The following is a 17,446-nucleotide window of genomic DNA, read 5'->3' as shown; positions in this document are numbered from 1 at the left end:
GCAAAAAGAATTCTTTTACGTAAAAGATTATGATTATATCATAATTTATTAATTTATTTTACAAATATTTAGTTCCGCGCGTGAGATATGGAATTATATAAGTATATAAATCTAATTGAACACAATAATAATTTATTTTTTATCTGATTAAATTATCCAGAAAATACATAACTACCCAGATAGCACAGAGAGTTTAAAAAGAATTTATTTTTATGTCAAAATCTGAGTTCACTTTCAAATGCAAAAAGAATTCTTTTACGTAAAAGATTATGATTATATCATAATTTATTAATTTATTTTACAAATATTTAGTTCCGCGCGTGAGATATGGAATTATATAAGTATATAAATCTAATTGAAAGCAAATTATTAAATTGATAATAATTTAATAATTGATTCTATAATATCAAAGCCGATCGTTAAATTTTATGAAGCTAATACTTAATCGTTAACTTAACACCGAATCTTCACATTCTTATTCGATATTTTTTATATTTAATTAGTAATATTTAGCAATATTATCTGACGAAAGGGATCATGATAAAATTCTTTTGTTAAAACGATAATCTTGTATAAGAAAAGAACACGGAAAGAAGACGGAAAAAAACATGGTGTTTCCGCAATCATAATTTAGTAATTTTACGAATATTTATTTACGATATGGAATTCGTAAATAATTCATAATTCATAAATCTAATTGAAAGCATAAGAGCATTAAATTTATAATAATTTATAATAATTGACTCGTAATTCTATAACGAAAGCGTTCGATAAATTTTATAAAGTTAATGTTTAATCATTAATTTAACATCAAATTTATATACTCTTTTCGATATTTTTTAATATTTAATATCAATTATCAAGAATTAAATATAATAATCACGAATTAGCAATATTTGTAATCTAATGTTTATAAAATTTGAAATGTATAAAATTATATATATCTAAAATTTATATATAAAATTTCCAAAATTTACTAGTGACTCTTTGATATGAAAATACAAGCAGTTAATTTTTATGAATATTTTAAAAATATATACTATAGAAACAAAATGTTAATTTAATGAATTTCTATTATATTATCACATTACACGTATACTTTGGATAATTTTTCGTGTAATTTACATAGATTGCATTGATATAATTTACAATAAATACAATTTCATATAATATATAATTATAGTTATAATTGTATTTTATACACAATTATATCAATAATTAAAAATATCAAAATTAGTTAATATACAATTATAACTATTTACAATTTACAATTTAGAAAGCACAATTTAAAAATTACAAAATACAATTTACAACATATAATTTACAAAATACAATTTACAAAATACAATTTATGATGTTGTCAATATCAAATAAATATATTCGATTTATTCAAATGTTTAACATAAATGATTTGATATTGACAGCATTTGAATTTAACATTATGTAATTTACACATACATATTTTTAAATTTTAAAATAAAATATAACATGTTCAAAATATCTTAAACATTTATAATTATGATAATTGTTTAATTTCCCTAAAAATAATTTTGATAATTTAAATTTCATTTTTAATATATTTTGAAAAATAAATTTAATTTAATTTTTAAAAATAATTTTAATTTGTTACAGAAGAAATTAAGAATTACACGAAAGAATTACACGAAAGTATCCAAAATATATGTATAATATAAAATTTATTAAAAATTTCTACATAGTCCAAATAAGATTGATTAGCAATGATTAATTAGGCGATATTTATTATTAATAATTGACATACAATAATAAAATTTAAGAATAGAAATTAGTTTTATATAAATAACGTATAAACGTAAATAATCGCGATCAAAAGAGTCATTATTAAAATTATTGATCGTTTCTTCGATTGAAGAGAAAAGTATTTGCATTAATAAAATTATTGATTGTTTTTTCGATTGTAGAAGAAATTATTTACATTACTGACGTAAATTATCAAAGATAATATTTCAAAGGTAATTATATTCAAAACGCAAAAAGAGCAAGCTTTGATATAAATCAATGATTAAAATACAAGATAAATAGCGATTTAAAATTCGCAAGAAAATGCAACGAATAAATAAATCGATAATATTAGGAAGATTCAATTATGATATGCATAATCGAAATCGTCAATAGACAACGCGCGACATATAATTATTATCACACAAATGCGAAGATATTTCGAAACATTTGAGGTCTGTAATATTTGCGGATATGAAATTTGTTGTCCGTTATATTTGCGAATTTTAAAAAAACAAATTGCGATTTAAAATTCGCGTGAAGACGCGACAAATAAATAAATCGACAATATTCGGAATATTGGATTGCGATATGTAATTTTTATAATATAATCGGAGCCTCCAATAGACACGCGCGATATAATTACTATCACACACAAGTGCGACGATATTTCGATGGATATATTTAAGGTCTGTAATATTTGCGAATATAAAATTTACTATCCTACTTATTTGCGATTAATACGCAATTTTATATAAATGTCGCGATTGAGAAAATATATATTGCATCTCACGCATGATTAGTTGAATGAAATAAAACGAATCTTAAGACTCTACAATTTTAAATATAATTAAAATATATAATTAAAAAATCGCATTATCGCTACTTTTAATAGAAAATAACGAAACGAAGAGCATATTTCGCGTAATTTATTCATTTAATCAAGTAAGAATCGTAGAAACAGAAATCTAAACTAATAAATTATAATTTTGATGTGAAATCGATTTTCACAAGCAGAAATTATTACTTTAATGATATTTATAGAATCAAATATAATTCGACCGCGACTTTATCTTTTATTTTTCAATTATTTAAATATAATTTAGATTCAAAACGCACAAAGCAAAAAAACAATTGAATCATAAATCGAAGTAATTAACATAGAAAAGCTTTCTGATACATTAATCCTTTAACAAATATATGTCCTTCTTACAAATATATTTCAAGTTTATAAAAAATAGTATACTTTCATCATATAATTTTTATGATATTTTTATGAATTTAATAAAGAGACATCTAAATTTAAAAAAAAGCATAGCTATAAGCATAGGTAAAAGCATAGGTAATAAGCATAGATATAACAGCATGAACAATAATAAAAAAAGAACTTTTAAAATTAATTTATATAATATATGCATACTTATTTTTATTCAAACAATCGTAATAGAAAAAAACCGTTGATATACTATATATACTAAACTGCTGGTTTGATCCACAACGATAAATGCTTTTATAGTAATGCGTACGTGATTCGATGGACATGTGCGTTGGACGCATTTCTAAAATTATCTTATATTAATGTCATGCCCTTGATGTATAAGCACAACAATTTTAGTTCGTTGCAATAAATTATTGTCCTTCAACGTTTAATTTTATAGCTCGTATTTTTCTTATCTCTATACTTTCATAACCTTTCTTTCTTATGAAGTCTGTATTGGATTAGCTCTTTGAAATTTATCGAATTGGCACCAGATTTCTAATAACTTATGAAATATTCTTTTCGCATTTATATAGTATATTTCGATGGTTTTAATTCTGACTACCATACAGGATCTGTTAAAGAGACTTTTCCTTGTTCGTCTAGTTTCAGTTTTAGTAGATAAAAACATATTATTTTTCTCATACGAGAGAATTAACCTTTTGACCAGCAGTAGGAAGTACTTTTCCTTTTTCATTTTTACTACATAAAATTTATAATTTAATGAAATTAAATATGATTTTACATTTTCCTGATGTACTAATACTTACTTTACGTCTCTTATAGTTCTTGTATCCAATTGTTCATTTATAATTATTTATAAACAAATAATTCTGCAAAAAGATGATTTTTTTTTATAAGATTTGTTTCCTCGAAAAGTATTTAATATTAGAGGCTGAAAATTTTACCAAACATTCTTTATATATCAAAGTATATAAATATATTATCTGATTATATTATGTTCTGTAAAAAATTATACTTTGATATACATATGAAGTGACAATATATTATATAATATTATCACTCTATATGTATATGTATAACAAAGTATAATTTTTCGCAGGCTAGATTTTTTTCTCATAAACAAATTACTTGTTTACTGTGAACTACTTGTTTATTGTAAAATTTTTTTTTTCTATACATATGTTATCCGCGATCAATCGATCACTCGATCGCGAAAGATCTTTGACTGTGTAACAATAAAGTTTCCAAAAACATAGTAGATGTTTTCGGAATTTTATAACTCTTATTTTTTTCATACTTGTATACATACATTTATTTCTTCTTTATGGTGTCTGTATTGGAACTGCTCTTTAAAATGTTTCGAATTGGTACCAGATTTCTAACAACTAATAAAAATATGTTTCTTTTCGTATTTATACATATTTTGATGGTTTTAATTCTGAATACCATATTGGATCCGTCATTTTGAATTTTTGAAATTTGACTTCGGGTTTGTAATCAGCGACCCGAAAAACATAAAAAATGTAAAATATCATAGAAATCCGCTAAATAAAAAGAATTCAATCAAAGCGTCAATCAAAGAGGCAAATTATTAATTGCCATAATATATAATAATATAATTGTTATAATATATAAATATCTAATATGACAAAATTATAGTATATATATTTTTTATTGATAACGCAAGCCTGCGAAGGTCAGTTATAAAATGCAGAGCAAGTGAATCTAATTGATTTTTTGACGCTGAAAACGAATGTGACTACAGAATTTCCTTAGTACGTTTTCAGATTTTAAATAATTTGTAGTTAAACAGTCCAAAAATGGCAATTTTGGCCAATTTCATGAACTTATTATGAGAGGACTTAGTTTTTTGAAATATTTCTGCCAATGGCATCGTATTAGTCTTTACCTTTTCTGTCTAACATCTCTTATTTTGAATATTACAGATTTATTACTTATGACTTATTTAAATATTCATAATGTATTAAGCACATGTATAAACAAAAAAATAATTCTTTTAACAAAATCATATAATCAATTTAGAAGTATAAGTATTTACAATTATCATAAATTACATTAAAATACAATCATTATTATAATTCACATGTTAGAAAAAAGTGCTAAGGAAAAAATATTTAAAAAAATTAAAGAATATATCTCTCTCTGTAGATTTGCGATCATCTTTGTACTCTTTTAACTTGTTGAAGGATCGTGAGACACATCGTTTTTCGCTAATAAATCTAATAATTTACTTAACGTTAAGACATACATCTCTCGGAACGATAATAAGATACCATATTCTCTTTCAAGAATCTGTTTTATCTCCGTATAGCTTAGCGAATCGATGCCGAGGTTGTCGAAGCTGTCATTGATATTTGCCGAGATGTTTTCAATACCAAGGATATTGGCAATGATTTGGATGATATCAACTTTATCGTCGTTATTTGCAAATTTGTGTTTCTCGGCTATCACCATAGACGATAATACTGGGTATGGTTGTTGAAGAAAAACGTCTATGGTCTCAAGACAGCTGGTCACACGTTGCGGTAAAACATATCTTATACCAATGTTCTTATTTTTCTCTGTATCTGTAAAAGTCAGAGCATCATGTAATGATATCGAATGTAAAAAATGATTACTGTTCACTTCGATGATCTGGCCAAAGTATTTTATATATTTAAATATATAATTTGTTCTCTTATTTTAATAATATAACGTTATTGTTATTAGTTTGCAATTATGTCCCATTAATAGTATCTCTACAATTATTTCTTTATATATTTCTTGCAATAAAAAGTTGTTAATGTCTCTATTAATAAAAATAAATAATATAATAAATTATCTTCAAAAAGTCATACCATTATATTGGCTATGTGGATACTTTTTAAAGGATAAAATGGAAATATTTTTTATATATCAAGGATCTTCGATCCTTTTTTGGATCACATTGTTCCTTTTCATTTTATAAATTCCGCCTATATATCAAAAATATTCCCATTGAATCTCATAAAAAGAAATAGAAAAATGTCTCACCAACAAACAAACCGACATCTCCTATAATACCCCATTGAATAGCGAGACCGGGCAAACCAGCAGTATGTCTTTGCTCCATTATTCTCTCCATAGCTGAATTTGCGAGACCATAATTGGATTGACTGGCATTGCCGCGGCCACACGATATGGACGAGAACACGACAAAATGATCCAATGATGGACAAGACTTTCTCGATACCACGTCCAGATTCCTCGTACCATTGACTTTTGGCAAGGTTACAGTCTCGAAATCGGCCACTTGTAGGTTCTCAAACAAAGCGTCACGTAGAACGACGGCCAGATTAAATATACCACCTACTGGAGCCAACCGATTACTCTCGTCGATTAAACATTCGGCGCCCGATAACGTCGTGATATCTGTCGCAGAGATGATGACTTTGATGCCATTATTGCGCCAATGTTGAACGCGAGACGTCTGATAACCAGTGCGTATTCCAGTACGTGACACGAGAACGATGAATCTAGCGCCGCGGGTGATCATCCAATTGGCCAATTCCAAACCGAATCCTCCGAGACCACCGATCAACACATACGACTTGTCTGGATACATATAAGTACGTGGTATGGCCGCTACTGTTCTTAGCAACGTTCTCGGCAACATGCATTTCTGCGGCTCTTCGTTTCGAATATTCAGCAATACCTTGCCAATATGCTTGCCTGTCATCATAAATCTAAATCCTTCCTCGAGGCTTTGCTTCGAAAATACGGTCGTCGGTAATGGACGTACTACACCATTCTCAATTCCCTCCGAGATTAGTCTAATCGTTTTTCGCTTATCCTCGATATTTTGGAATAACAATTCTAAAAGTATACCATGATAAGAAGTATTCTTTAAAAACATAGACATATCCACGCGATTGCCATTCAACATGTCGTACTTCCCAATATCGAGGAAGCGACCATCCTTCGCGAGGCACCGTACACTAGCATGCAGTTTCTCTTCTGACAGTGAATTCAATACTACATCGACCCCATGTCCTCGGGTTTCGTCCAAAATCAGCTGTTCAAAACTCGTATCTCGGGAATTGCCAATGTGCTTGTCGGTCAATTGCGAAAAGGTCTTCTTGAGATACAATCGCTTTCTCTCTGTGCTGACAGTGGTGAAGACGGTGCAGCCAGCATGCAGAGCGATGATGATCGCCGCTAGGCCGACGGCATCCGCACCAGAGTGAATCAACACGTTTTCACCCGCTATCAATCGACCTCGTATAAACAGAGCATAGTAACTGGTCACATAAGCGACCGGTATTGTCGCCGCCTGTTCCAATGTCCATTTGTCAGGTACCTTCCAAAGAAAACCGGAATCCGGCAACACGGTGGTCGCCAAACCTCTAGATTTGTCTAATAAACCCATAACTCTACAGCCGTCTGCGTCTGTCCCGGAGAACTCAAATCCTAATACATAGTCTTCTGTAGCAACCCCTAACGATGAAAGAGCATCCGTTGATAGTTTCCCAGTCGCCAGCAGAATATCCCTGTTAGTATAAAATTTATCAATAAATATTTTTCAACGTGATAATACATTATTCTTATAATTTCAGTCGAGAGCAAGAAGTGACTCTCGTTGAAACTTGCCTGAAATTTAATGACGCATAGTACACATTACAAAGTGAATTTAGATATTTGCTCTGACAATGCGTTAACGGACTTTGAATCCATTCTAAACTATTTAAATTTCCTGTCGTCAATGTATTCACATAGGCGTGCTCTACTTCCATGTAGTTATCTTGATCTAATTGCAAGTGCCGATAACTACCCCATTGACCATCTTTCAATACGTTAGCCATTAATTCTTTCTCTAATTGCTCCGCATAGAATTGCGAGAATAAATCAAATTTGGGAGCATTATTGTCCTGGATGAAAACGTAACGCACGTTTGCCATCTCGCGCCGCATGCAGGTTATGAATCCGACTAGACCTGAAAATAAAAAAGAACAAGATCTCTAATGATTCGTTGATCAATTCTCGGATAAAGCTCGAAAAAAAGATTTTTAAATAAATACTTTTAAACACGAAATTTTATTTCAAAAGTTATATATAAACATGTATGAGTACCAAGTAATTTGTCGATTTGAGATACAAAAAGTACATCTTGATTTTCACTGTCGAATTTTCTCAATGCTGCTTTCGCACTTGCTAACCATGAGAAATCATTTCCTGTGATCTCTATTAAGATCGGTTCTTTCCTCACTTTTTGCTTTCTCAATAAGAAGTAACTCTTTCCCGAGGAGTCGATTTGTTTACCAATCAACATCAGATTCGCCTCCTTTAGTGCAATCTTTAAGTCGAATATACCAGTCTCCTCTAAAAGAATAAAGCAATTAGAACTTAAGGTAGCCGCTAAATTTTTGAGAACGATGAGAGATCGGCCAGAGAGAACTTCCGCTGCTATGACGAGGTGCATATTCTGAGCTGGGAATGTATCGTTCACATCCCATTTAATTACATTAATATTAATGCCCCTTTGATTGAAACTTGTCGTATAATCGCATGCGGAACTGACGGCTACTTGTAAATCAACCTAAAACGATAAAAATGATAGATTCACACGCATTTAGAACGCCGTGCATATAAAAAAAAAAGGTTTTTTTATATATCATAATTTGCATTTGCGATAATTGTATATATATTAAAAAAATGTGTATCTTATATTATAAATCGCTCGAGATTATTTATGCAAGATTCCTGTTCATTTCTTTAAGTCGACTGCAGTTATTAAAATTATGTAACGAGTACTTACAGTGACGAAGGGTTCGCAAGAAAGAATATCGTGTACAAGCGGCGCCAAAAGCCCTTCCGCGGCTCGATTATCCGCAACTTCCACGGCCTTGATTCTCGATGTCGTTAAATTTTCACATACAATTTGTAATAGTACAGTAAGTATGTGAATCTTTTGTCTCTTTGGATCTTTCAAGACCAAGCTGCGCGAGTTTTCATAAGAAACAAAAACGTAACGTTCATATTTGGGTTTAGTCTTCTGCTGTCGCTGAGGTGCGGTAGGTTTCATATCTCTTATTTCAATACCGCCTGATCTAACGATATTGACATTTTTATAGTGATATATCGGCAATCTGCTGTTCTTCGGTAACTCATTGATCATTCGTTTATGAAGAACGGGATTGATCATGGCGTAACGACACTTGGAGCCATAAACTAATCTCCGGTCGTTTGACAACATTTTAAATTGAAACATGTTATCAATATACGAAGACCATTCATTATACCAATGTAACTCGCCAACGGTGAAAGAAATGTCACAGCATTTTAATCCTTTGAAAATACCATTGTATTCGTATCCACGTAATCTCAATTCCTTATAAATATCCTCCGTATTCAATACAAGCTCGGTATGCGGTATCGGGAGCGGTGGTAAGTTCAGCTGATTTATCTCGATAGCCTCAGCAGCGCGGATGTTCCCGCTGGCTACAATGGTATTCGCTTCGAGGATCTCAAAATCTCCCTTTCCCTCGAGAAGTTTTATGAAAAATTTGATTGTTTTATTCTCCGGTAAAAAGGTAATGCGCTGAAGCCATACGTTCTCAAAGATTACTGATAGTCGCTCGAAATCGGTATCTCGTAGTTTCGCAAAGATTTGCCAAACCATGAATATGAAGCCGGCACCTGGGAAAATAAATCGCCCGTCTATTTGGTGTCCCATTAAATATGCGTCTGTTTCTCTCGATAAATTTATCTCTACAACATGCTCTCCGGACGATTCTTTCATCTGATGCTTCAAATCGGGCACCGTCCATGTAGCAGAGTGGTCCCATTTGATCAATGATCCAATCATCGGTGTTCCGCGACTGACGGGAAAACTGACTGACGGATACAATTTAGAGATGTCGGGTTGCGCGCCGGCTGTGTACATCTTTCCCACATTAGATAGTAAAAAGATCAAATTATTTGAATGATTCTGCTTTTGGAGACCGATATTAGTCACCGTGGATGGTAGGGATTTACGCAGGATCGTCTGTAGCAAGCAATGTGGCGCGATTTCGATGGTTATCGCATTGTTCGGGATATGCGCGATCGCCTCCTGAAAAAGCACAGGTGACAGCATATTGTTCACGTGATACTCCGGTGAACAAAATTGTGCGAGTGGGCTATCCCATGCGGTTTCGGATACCGAACTAGAAATCCATCTGATAGATCTTTTCTTTGGCTTTGGCACAATCATATCGAGGGAAGCGCGAAATTTGGATTTAGCTGGAGCAATGTATTTGCTGTGATAAGCAACGCCACAGCATTTGATCATTTTGGCAAAGACATCTTTGCTCTTCAGTTCCTCTACGAATTTTTTCACAGATAAGGGAGGACCAGAAATGGTAACCAAATCCGCGGAATTATGACAGGCTGGAACGATATCGGTAAAACACATCTTCTTGACTTCCTCCCAATTCAAATTTGCCACCGCCATAGCGCCTGGTTCCAAATCGGATTCTATGATCGACTTGCCTCTATAATAGGCTGCCAAAATCGTTTGCTCTAGAGTAAACGCGCCATCGGCATACGAGCAACTTATTTCGCCAAGGGAGTGTCCAATTATACCGTCTGGTCGCACGCCCATAAATATTAACATATCGACGAGAGCGATTTGAATGGCCACGATTGACACGGTAGCAACTAGTACGTTCTCGTATGTTTCATCGGTACCGTTAATGATGATATTCATTAGATCAACATCGTGTTCCTTTAATACATCCGCGCATCGTTGTAAACTACGCTGGCACGTTTCGATATCAAGCAATTCGCGTCCCATACCCGGCCACTGAGTATTGATACCGGAAAATAAAAACCAAACGGGACGTTTCTCGTCATAATTTGCCTCGACAATCTCGCGCGTACTATCATAAGCGAGTATTTCATAGCCACGAATGTTGTGATTCGATATGTTATCACTGTGCACGGAGTACAGTAGAGATAAAAACTCATTGTCTTGTCGATGCTCGTTTGCCTTGTTCAGTAATACCTGTACAGCTTCTTTTGTACGGCCCGATGCGGCGATCAGCTTCGGCAATAGCTGCTCAACGGTATCCAATGACACTTTTACCTTCGAATTGCTGCGCAGAATGACGTGCGAATTCGTACCACCGGCGCCAAATGAATTGATACCCACAAGACCGCCGTTCCATGGCGTAGTTTTGTCAATTACGCGAATACGTCCCTCGGTCAACGCGGGAATCTTTGGATTTGGAATAGTAAAGTGCAGATTCGGCGGAATCACACCGGTTTCCATCGCAATCAGCACCTTGGCGATCGCGCACAGTCCACTGGTAGGTTCTGCGTGTCCCATATTTGATTTAACGGAGCCGATTAACAACGGTGTCTTCCTGTTTTTGCAAAATAACTTATCGATGGCACCGAGCTCTTCCGGATCGCCCGCTTTGGTACCGCTACCATGCGCCTCCACGTAAGCTATGTCTTTGGGATCAATATTCACCTCATTGTATACTTTCTGCAACATCAGGTACTGAATGTCACCACTCGGATACATGATACCTTCGGGCTTGTAGCCGTCCGCGTTTATCGCCGTGTTCACTACAGTAGCATATACTCTGCGCGCGTCTGTCATTTTCTGCAGGTATATTGCGACCACTGCTTCGGCTTTCACATAACCGTCAGCTGAGATGTCGAATGATTTACATTTACCTTCTATGGATAGCATATTCTTTTTATGATAATGAAGATAGTGAACCGGATTAAGCACAATATTCAATCCGCCAATGATCGCTGCGTCGCAATCGCCAGTGCGTATCGCCACGACTGCCTGATGCATAGCAGTCAAAGATGAAGAACAGAGTGTATCCACCGAAAAGCTGGGTCCAATTAAATCGAAAGTGTAAGAGATTCTGTTTGCCATCATTGCTATGCTACTTCCAAGCCATTCATATCCTACAAAGAGATAATTTATAGACGATAATTTTTTTTAGCTTACTCAAAGGATGTCTTGACTGAAGTTTAAAGTGTTCTTGTAGCAAAAATTGAAATTTTGATAAATGTGTATTTAGTATAATGTAATATATATTATATACACTATATATGTTGATATGTATAGATAGATTTATTTATTTCTTGCCTTTCGGCATTGATGGGGTTTTACATAATATGTACACTGCGAACTTCATAATATGCTTATTTTATACAATGTTGTTTCTTATGCTAAATAATTTTAATTATTTCTAGATTGTCTTTAATAATTTCTTTAGTTTTATTCTCTTTTCTTAACGTTAGAAGTATCTTCATCCAACTAATTCTCTCTCCCTTTTCTCCTAAAATTTAACTCTTTCTTTTATAATTCCTTGTATTTTCTGTACAATTTGTTGCTAAGTACTCTAATGTTTCTACTGTATTCTGACATATTCTACACAGTTTCTTCTCCTGTTTACGCTAAAATTTATTCCGGAGTTCTTCGTTTCCATACGTAAATCTCGCTATGATCTTTTGAAAATCTTTCTGACCTTGTTTTCTTGAATATTCTAGTATTCCTATCGTGTATAACTCTTTATATCTTATATCATATCTAGAATTCTGAATTTTATTCTGTTGGGCTTGTTTCTGATTCTCTACATCTCTTCCGCTTAGCTTCTGTACTACTTCGAAACCTTCCTCTCATAATCTTTTAACTTCTATTCCTCACATTTTATTTCTTCGAAAATACATTTCTCTGTCTTATATGTATATATGTATTACCATATAACATTATATAATAATTAGAGTAGAAGAGAGAACCTATTATATACCTCGATCATTACGGCATTATTAAAGGCAACTATTTAACTGAGTTCTCTCATCATGTTTACTTTGAATTAATTTAATTAATAAAATTAATTAATAAGAAAGAAAATGGGGGCCATTAGAGAGTGTATGCAGTAAATGATATGTAATAAGCAATGAAATTTTACATGTTAAAGAAATATAATAGAATTAATGTTCCGATGTTCTGTGATCCTTCTCATTGGTGATAGAAGAACATTAAATTAAAATAAAAACAAACAAAAAGAGAAACAAAAATAAACGAATTGAGAATATGTAAATCGTTGCTTGGTATAAATAAATTTCACTTTAAAGATCATAATATAGATAGCATAGAGTACAAACGTAATTTAATATCGTCCAGACTCTTTTTTCCTTTTTATGATTATTATTAATAAGTTATTATTAGTTATTATTCATAGTTCTTATTTACATTAATAAAAAAGAAAAACATTTTTTTCTATTGTTTTCAAATTACCACGCCTTAACTCTTACTTGCCAATTTTAACATTTATATTAATTTTATTAAATAATATGACATTAATATAAATATCATGTATAAGATATTGTAAATCTAACTTTTAAACTTATATATGTTCTTGTGCAAAAGTAATGTTTTAATTAATTGTATATTTATTTCAAAATCTTATATATGCTTTTCCAATTGTGTAATATTTCAATATAAAGAATTTATCATTCTTTATGCATTTTTACGTATATTTCATACATTTTTAATATTAAATATTTCAAAACTGTTTTAACTACAGAATATCTCTTTATAATATGATTTTAATGTAAATTTTCATATATATATATATATATAATCTTGTTTCTTACATTTGTAAGATTAAATAATTAAAAATTGGTTTAACTATTTAAGAATATTGTTTCATAATATGATTTTAACGGACAAAAATTTTCACATTAAGTTTTCAAAATGTACTTACCGTCCGGCTTTGCTTTCCAAAAATCATTCGCATCGGAAGTGGAAACGCCAATGAACACCCCGGTACGCGATTTTTTCAGGGTGGAAGGATTGACACCAGCGTCAATCAATGCCTCATGTGTCACTTCTAACATAATGCGAAGTTGCGGATCCATTACGTGCGCTTGTTTAGGAGATATCTTGAAGAAAGAAGCATCGAAACTGTGAAGATTTTTAAGTTTGCCAAATCTAGAAGGTGAACCGTAAAGGCCCGGTTTCCAACGTCGCTCGTCCTCAGTGACCATGTCCGTCCCTTTCATTAAATTTTCCTTAAATTCTTCAATGTTTGACGATTCAGGGAAACGGCCTAGGAAAATATCGATGTATTACAAACATCCATCTTATAATACAATTGGTGTTATGCCACAACACCACTTGAGATCGGTATAATTACCTGAAATACCCGCAATGACAATATCATCTTCAAAATAAGTAGGCATCTTGATTTTCAAATAATAAGTTTTTGCTTTAACTTTTCTATCTCTCTATAAAAATAAAAATTCCTTTTTGTAATTTTAGATTGCACATATAATCGTTTTATTTAAATTGAATTCTCCTATTTTTGTTTTTACAACTCCTACCTCTTTATTTCTTTTATACCTTCAAATTTTATTAAAATTTTCAGCATAAAAATATATTAATACTCGATTTACAAATCGAGAATAATTTTTATTATTTCAAACTAATGCAATTAATGTTAGAATATAATAAAATGGACAATAAATATACATCAAAAATTATACTATTCTAGTCCTTTTTTAATAGACAATTCTATACATTTGATTATCGATTTTCATATATACGCATACACATTTTAAAGTTTCAATAGGAATAGTTATAAACTTATCTGTTTTGTGATATTTTTGTAAAAAAAAAATTAATATCTGTTGTATTATAATCATCACGAACAACAAATACACAATCGCAATTTTTTGTACAATCGCGTAATGTCTTTTTCTTCATTGCAATTCTGATGAATAGTTTTAATAAAGCAATGAATTGCATTTGACCTTCATTATTTATATATTTATTACACAACAGAAAACTTTGTCTGTAAATCTGCTTTATACATTTGCGACACATATAAGCAGTTATTTTTTAATAATGTAAAATATCTATAGAATACCACCATGAGACCATTTCAGGAATTCTTGTATTGTACATTGCAGTAATAATAATATTTGTAATCTCTGTAATTTCTTATAAGCATCAACACTGTAGCAATTTGGAAATATTTATTTTTACTTATCGGTTTTTACTTAAGCAAAATGTATAAACGGGACCTCTTGGTATTTCATTTATTAATCTAATCATTTCTTATAAACTAGTCATAAGCTGTCGTAATTTATTTCATCAATATGGCACGTTTTATTCCACCAATTTTAAAAGTTTACCATTTAAATTCTCGTATTCAAAGCAAGAGAAAGCTCATAAAACTACGATTTTTAGAACGTTGTTGGGTAAGTGCCGTAGTTGAGGGATATTAATCGAACATAATTGCAATTCATATAAATGTTCTAATTCACGCACAAATTTATTTAAAAAATCTTGAGCAATATTTATCATGGAAAATGATTTGTTCGGAATTTAATATGGATATTGCTACTACAAGAAGAAGATAATGATTGAAATAATCTTGTCTTAAAATTCTCTTGACAAGTGGAACAGAATAATGAAAGCCATGTTTTCAATTCTAATGCTTTCCAGTAGAGTAAATGTCTTGTACATAACGCGGCATACGATGCATATATTTTGACAGTTTGATTGTCATAAGCCTTCTATTAATGACATCAATGACAGTATACAAAGAAAACGGAAAAGCTCGAAATTTAATATCAAACTAGTAATAACATCTTTTTCGCGACACCGCCATTCACGCAATGCATTCTATCAATCCCAATTCCTCCGATAAAATCTGACATAAGATTTGAAAAAGCAGTGTGTTCCTTTATACTCAAGACAGGATTATCGGGACTTGCTCTATTAGCATATTCAATACATTCATTTGAAGATTTTAAATTTAATTCATTTTCGTAACGATAAATATGTACTGAACCTCTTGGAATAATTGAAACGTGAAAATTTTGACCTTTACAATAACGTGAAGTGTAACCATAGTCTCCATTAAATTGAACAAAGTTTAAAAACTTACTTTTGATTGGCAGATCTACAGTTTCCACTAATAGCACACCTCTTACAGTTTTTAATTCGATATTATTACAGAAGAAATATTGAACAGACTCAAACAGAGAGCACCAAATAATATTGATAGGAAGTTGCGTCTATCTTTTATACTTCTTTATCCCGACTTGATTATCATATCCTTGAGAATAAAATGTAAAAAGTTTCAATCATCGCTCATTATTTATTGAAAAATTATTAATAAATGAACTTTAACGAAATATATTATTTCCAGAGTTGGCAAAAAACTTGTTTTTTTTATTTTAAACAAAAAACATGTTTTAAACAAGCAAAAAACACTTAATAGCTTTGATCTGTGTGTTGCATGAGGTTACTTAATAAGTATGGGAAAGGAACCAAAGTATTATATATTAAATATTATTAACTAGGACTTTTTTTGAGAACTACTGACCTGCTATGAGTTATGTACTATTAATTTAAAATGCTAAAATGTAAAATGTAAAGTCAGTCAATATCTTCTAAGTAATCTTTATTGTATTGATTGTTATTTAATATCCAAAAATAAATATTCTGCTAAAATAATACCCATCTTATCATTTTTATTTTATTAATTATTTCTAATGTAATTGTAAATATTTATTTTTTATTTTTAATAAGAAATATTTAATAAAATAAAATATTCAAATAAAATAAGAAAAATATTTTAAAGAAATAAGAAAAATATTAAACAACAATAATTTTATATTATTAATATGATGCACTTTATAAATCATTGACAAGAAAATAATCGCAAGTATCCCACTCCGATTTTGATGAATATGGCTTTTGATGACTACACTTTAGATATGATGTAGATGTATCTAGGCCGTGTTTCGAAATTACTGCCAGTACTGCAAATTCTAGAGTGCACGTTACGTATATTATATATTTTCAATGCTGGCAGTAAACTGGCAGCAATTTCACTATCTAGGTGAAAGAGATATAAGATAAGAGATACGTATTTTTTTCATACGTGTCCATACGACCATTAAGAAGGTGAAGCAGCCTCTTGAAAAAAAATCGATTTTTATATTTCTGACCGTCAATATGATAAAAGATACAAAAGAAAGTTTTGAATAAAAGTTTTATGGTTTTGAATATACTATATAACAGTGTAATCAAATTTTTCGAAATGTCATTTTTCAAAATCCCTACCGCTCTAAATTTTGAAAATTTTAAAATTTAGTTTACAGCAAAACTTACACAAAAACTTAAAGCATATTTAATGCAAAATTCAGCTCTATATGATAAAGTTGTTAGAAAATGTATTTTTCAGAAATACTTCTATATCGCTATATGCACGCGCCGTATGTGTTTCATGGCGTTCGCTATTCATGGCGACACTTTTTTCTTCAGAATCTCACAGAGATAACCATGAATTATAAATAATTATCAATAAATTATCAATAAAAAATTATCAATAAATAATTTATATGTTAGAATTTTTTCATATTACATATTTATATTATTTATGTGTTTGTAAAATATTAATG

At 31.0% G+C, this 17,446-nt stretch overlaps 1 protein-coding gene across 1 annotated transcript; it reads right to left on the bottom strand.

Annotated features, from left to right (window-relative positions):
* Positions 1-5,093: 5,093 nt before the first annotated feature.
* Positions 5,094-15,931, bottom strand: LOC145972026 (fatty acid synthase-like). The gene is made up of 8 exons (XM_083100191.1): positions 15,925-15,931; positions 14,167-14,257; positions 13,735-14,079; positions 8,775-11,926; positions 8,090-8,555; positions 7,610-7,952; positions 6,014-7,509; positions 5,094-5,568 (listed from the first exon to the last, which is right to left on the bottom strand). Exons 2-8 carry the CDS (start codon positions 14,210-14,212, stop codon positions 5,174-5,176), a joined length of 6,243 nt encoding a protein of 2,080 aa, XP_082956317.1. The 5' UTR covers positions 14,213-14,257; positions 15,925-15,931; the 3' UTR covers positions 5,094-5,173.
* Between the last annotated feature and the right edge of the window lie 1,515 nt (positions 15,932-17,446).

The sequence above is a fragment of the Camponotus vicinus genome, unplaced genomic scaffold, assembly GCF_025532165.1.
Source record: "Camponotus vicinus isolate PSW18456_S1 unplaced genomic scaffold, iyCamVici1.0 SCAF_5, whole genome shotgun sequence".
NCBI classification, from domain to species: domain Eukaryota; kingdom Metazoa; phylum Arthropoda; class Insecta; order Hymenoptera; family Formicidae; genus Camponotus; species Camponotus vicinus.
Note: the sequence above shows the minus strand (reverse complement) of the source record. Positions and strands in the feature narration are given on the sequence as shown.

What these genes read in the sequence shown, in the direction of transcription:
- LOC145972026 (XM_083100191.1), bottom strand. Translation starts at nt 14,212, where the DNA reads ATGCCTACTTATTTTGAAGATGATATTGTCATTGCGGGTATTTCAG. An exon ending in CTTGCGAACCCTTCGTCACT is followed by an intron (nt 8,556 to 8,774) that starts GTAAGTACTCGT and finishes TTATCGTTTTAG; the next exon opens with GTTGATTTACAAGTAGCCGT. An exon ending in TATGCGTCATTAAATTTCAG is followed by an intron (nt 7,510 to 7,609) that starts GCAAGTTTCAAC and finishes TTATACTAACAG; the next exon opens with GGATATTCTGCTGGCGACTG.